The sequence below is a fragment of the Protomyctophum bolini genome, assembly GCF_963924005.1.
Source record: "Protomyctophum bolini genome assembly, chromosome: 5".
Taxonomy (NCBI): domain Eukaryota; kingdom Metazoa; phylum Chordata; class Actinopteri; order Myctophiformes; family Myctophidae; genus Protomyctophum; species Protomyctophum bolini.
In genome coordinates, this window is record NC_137866.1 from 47,109,910 (window position 1) to 47,115,177 (window position 5,268).

Sequence of the window (5,268 nt, forward strand, 5' to 3'; positions counted from 1 at the left end):
CACCTCCTTCTATTCTAAGTTACAGTTTATATGCTAAAAGTATCTTTATTTTTGTTTTCAACCTGGATATAATAAACCTTTTAAGTTCAACTTCAACTCTTCGCCTGGACATTCCTCATTTCCCTTTTTTGGTTAAGTTTGCTGCACAAAGCCAGTCAGTTTGAAAAAGGTACTCTCAGTCAACCACCACAAGGACAAAAGGTCTCTACAGTCACATTAAAACGTTCACAAGGTTTATTACTCACACAGCAGCATATATAGCTTGGATACTTCCTGTCCTAATGACGTCACAGACTAGACATCACAAATCCCTGCCTGCAGCACGCGGCCTTCAGCGTGCTCTAACACAGCCGTAAAGTATGTTACAGTTCAGACAGTGCATACATATACAGTACATATACAGTACATTGCCTATTCAAGTACCAGTACCAATTCTCAGTACACAACTGTTGTATATCACAACAGTTTATATATCTGTGATTAGGCAAAGGGATGACGCATGATGAGATGACATCAGAATCAAATTTAAGCTCGGTACAACTACAAACTCTCCGCTTGCAGACCATTCAAACCGTTAGCAAAGGACTAGTCCCTTATACCCGCCGCGATGGACTCCAACGCACCGAGGGATAAACATAATGCAGTCTGGCTCATTTTCTTCATCCTGGGACTAGGAAGTCTTCTGCCGTGGAACTTCTTCACGACGGCAACGATGTACTTCACCAGTAGGTTGAGGGACCCGCCCGTCGACGGGACCACGATTGGCGGGGACACGCGGAGGAGTCCCCTGGAATCAATCTTCAACAACGTGATGACGCTGTCTTCCATGGTGCCCATGCTCGTCTTCAGCTGCCTCAACTCCTTCATCCACCAGAGGATCCCTCGGAGGCTGCGCATCTCGGGCAGCCTGGCGGCCATCCTGGCGGTCTTCCTGCTGACGGCCGTGCTGGTGAAGGTGGAGATGGCGCCGTTCACCTTCTTCTGTCTCACCATCGTCAAAGTCACCTGCATCAACTCCTTCGGTGCCATTTTACAGAGCAGCATCTTTGGACTGGCGGGGTTGCTGCCCGTGTCCTACACCACGCCCATGGTGAGCGGGCAAGGGCTGTCTGGCATCGTGGCTGCCGTCTGCATGATCTGTGCCCTGGCCACTGGCGCAGCCCTGCAGGACAGTGCCTTTGGCTACTTCATCATGGCATGCGTCGTCATCCTACTGGCCATCCTCTCCTACCTCGCACTGCCCAGCATAGAGTTTTTCCAGTACTACGTGGAGAGCAACAGACCCCGGGTGCCCTGCACTGACCAGGAGAAGAAGCAGGACCGGCCAGATGTTGTCGTCAGTTGTAGTGAAGAGGCGGACGAGCCGGTTGTTTCCGTTTTGGCCATCTTCAAACAGATCTGGGTGGTCGCCATGTCTATGTGTTTCATCTTCACCGTCACCATCGCCAGCTTCCCAGCAGTCACAGTGGATGTCCAGTCCACAATAGCAGATGGAGGTGCCTGGGACACCTACTTCATCCCCGTCGCATGTTTCCTGCTCTTTACCGTGATGGACACCGTCGGGAAGAGCCTGACGGGTGTCTGTAAGTGGCCGGGTGCAGACAGTATCTGGCTGCCCATCCTGGTGGGCCTGCGGGTGGTCTTCGTACCTCTGTTCATGCTGTGTAACGTGCAGCCTCGCCACTACCTACCCGTGTGGTTTGGCCACGACGCCTGGTACATCCTCTTCATCATTCTCTTCGCATTCTCCAATGGATACCTGGCCACCCTGTGCATGTGCTTTGGACCAAAGATGGTTGCACGGCATGAAGCAGAGACGGCAGGGTCCGTCATGGTCTTCTTCGTGTCCCTGGGACTGGCGCTGGGCGCAGCGTTCTCGTTCGCCTTCAGAGCCATGATCTAGATTCTATACATTCAAGGATCTATTAGCTATAACAGGCACATTTCCAGATGTCACAGTGTGGACGAAGAAGGTTTAGGATGGGTGTTTACTGTGATCACTGTGAAATAAATACGGTGGTTTATGTTGTGTGTAACAATTGTAGCGATTCTCAAAGCGGCTGTCCCCAAAACCTGCACCTCCAGTTGCACAGGGAGCACTGAGCTGTATCCCCTCATACCTAAAGGCCTATTCATAGTCTGGATTTTCGGTGGTGAGGTGACCACCGCTCCGGTGGTGAGCTGACCACCGGAGCTGAAATAACATTGAGCGGTGGTGAGTAAAAAACAGAGAGAAGGGCTGGAGCGGTGGCGGTGGTTTGCTCTTCACCGCGGCTCGTGACGTCATGTTGTAGTTCGGTGGTCACCTCACCACCGAAAATCCAGACTATGTGTGAGCCTTTAGTCCGAGAGCCGCAATAGTTGCATCCGTGATGCGATGTGAGCTTGTACGTCAGTGTTCCCGGCGCACGCAATACCGTTGCAGCGTGAAGAAAGTCTCGCTAGGCGTGCCTCTCCAGCCATGAACAAAACAGAGGTCACCAAAACAATTAACGGGTATGGGGACAGGGACGGGTACGGTTTCATGTAATTGATTACATGAAACCGGCACCTGCGTGTGCAGTCTCAATGTTTGTGAAGAATTGTACGGGGGCAAAGCAGGGGTAGCATGTGCTTTTTTTTGTTTTGTGTGTGTGTGTGTGCGGGGGGGACGGGGGACAACCTTTTTAATACCTCAAAAGTGATCAACAGACTATATATATAAACATACATACACTATAAAAAATATAGAACTGCACTCTGTTGAGTCAAGTGCCTACGTGCGCGTTGCACACAAGTAGACTAGCGCGCAAGTATACTGTTGTGCCAGGAGGACTTCAACTATTTCCTGCGGAGCATGACACCAATTTCCTCGCCACGAAAGTCTGCTATATCGAGTCTTTATTAGAACTCAGGGAATTCTCTTCTACATTTCTCACAAGCGGTAATTTCCATTCCTATATAAGGTCAACAACGATCTTGTCCTTGCAGTATATAGTCCTTATGGGGACATTCCTGGTATATGCACCTTTCCTATACGAATGTCCATGTCCACGAATGTCCATCCATGGCTCCTAGAATAACCCACCCCATCTGCTTCCATTGTCACTATATGGGCTGATCAGAGTCACACTGCACTGTTTGAACGTCCTGCGCATGTTATTGTATAGGCCATGGTGGGGAGGGAGGTGGTGTTGATAATCTTCTTATCATCTTCGTCTCTCACAACGAGGTGCTTACAAGGTGATCTGTCTCTTAACCTCTGTCTTCCTGACGCTTGTCAGGACACGTTCTTCCTATTAGATTCTATTATATTTAAGTACCTTCTTTGGTTTCATCAGTTAGACTGAAAGAGAATATTCCTTATTTGACAACTCTTGAATGAAATTTTATTGAACCTTGGGTCAAGGACCCCCAAATTGACACTAATTAGCCCACGGACCCCCGTTTGAAAATATATGCCAGGGACCCCAATAAGAAACTTTTTATGGCTCTATAGTGATTTTCAACCCGTTTAATTTCAAGGAGGCCCCCAGTTTGACATGCATTAGTCTACGGACCCCCATTTAATGGCATTTCTATCTCTGGGACCCCCAATTTATATTGTATATGCTAATTTAACTCTGAGAGCGTACAAATGGAATCTCTATACGATCCATTTGTACACTCTCTGAGTTACAGACCTCCAAACTATCATTTAGCTGGGGACCCCCCTGGAACTCCCTCAAGTACCCCTGGGGGTCCCCAGACCCCACTTTGGTGAACCACTGTTGTAAATGATCGTAATTCATTTTAAACGATTGAAAAACATTGACCGTTTTATGTAATTAATAACAACCAATTAAGCACTACAAAGCATAACAAGTAATGATGTAATTAATACGGGTGGTTATAACTGGCTCGCAATGGTGACGTAATGAAGATAGGTTTCAGATTACATATATGTATATGTAATTTGTAAGATGATTAGCAGTATACTGTGGATACTTGGGTCGTTTGATGCGCATATGTCCATAGCTGCGTATGACGTGATGAAGATATGTACCAATGGCAGGGTATAACTGGCTCTCGATGGTAATAATGATATGTTTCAGTGTCGGGTGGATTAAAGGTAATGCCCCTATGTATACATACATGTATGTAATCAGAAACCAATGCCATATCAAGCACACATTAATCATTCCGTCATACGCAGCCACGGGACATACGCATCAGACAAACTTAACATTACTTGCACGCTCTGTAATAAGAAAGAGACATTTGGAAAATAGCGAGCTTATAGATCTTCTATTTTCACATTATGAGCATATAACATTGTGACATGCAATTCAACTCCCCAAGGCAAGTCCTGCCTTGGGGAAGAGGAAGTATTTCCATGAATGCAAGGCTTCACAGGTGTGTAATTGATGGATGGGTGAACTACTCCTTTAAACCAGAAATATTGAAAAATCATTCTTGAAAAAAAAGAATCACACTTGTGTGAAGTGAGGGGCCACCTCTGTTGACTTATTGTTCTAAACAAACATTAGAAAGTCCATAGACATGGTTGTTTACTTTGTTATAGTTAAAAGTGTTCTAAATAGTTTAAAGTGTTCTAAACAAACATTAGAAAAGGTCCATAGACTGGGCTGCCACATGACCTAATTTCCGAAAACCAGACGTTCCGAGAGGGGCTCCCCTAAAAAATATGGTGACCCAAAATAACCATAATAATAAGTCTATGTTTACTCGGTTTAAAGTCCACTAAACAAACACTATAAAGCCCATAGACTTTGCTTCCATATTATGCCATAATTTCCAAAAGCCAGATGTTGGAGGGGCGCGCCATGCAAAGCTGATAACACGTCGCTTAACAGACTATATATATTTCAATAGCCTGTTCTCTCTGGAAGACTCTGGAAACCAGTCTACGGTGTAATCAGTAATGTGTGTCTGATATACTGCCGGCATCGACCCAGGTTATCATGGAGACACACAGAGTGTTTCAGCAGCGGTCTATGATGTCAGTATCATGGAGATAAGACACACACAGAGTGTTTCAGCAACAGTCTATGTCGTCATTAGAACGGCGGCATTGTGATGTCAGGGGGTGTCCATACTTGGGTACAGAAGGACAACACACACTTGTACACCCATAACTGTCTTTCATGTGGTCACCCGAAAAAAAAAACCCCACTAAACTGGGTTCCAATAATAGCATGGCTTCTCTGTGCATGTCTGAAGCCTTCGGGGTTCGGGACAAGGGACTCTGTGAGATGACAAATTCACAAAATATTTTAAAAATACACA

At 46.2% G+C, this 5,268-nt stretch overlaps 1 protein-coding gene across 1 annotated transcript; it reads left to right on the forward strand.

The window, feature by feature from the left end:
• Positions 1–607: 607 nt before the first annotated feature.
• LOC308315926 (equilibrative nucleoside transporter 1-like) lies at positions 608–1,903 on the forward strand (the record flags this gene model as incomplete). Its single annotated transcript, XM_080764199.1, has 1 exon — positions 608–1,903. One exon carries the CDS (start codon positions 608–610, stop codon positions 1,901–1,903), a length of 1,296 nt encoding a protein of 431 aa, XP_080620325.1.
• Positions 1,904–5,268: the final 3,365 nt, after the last annotated feature.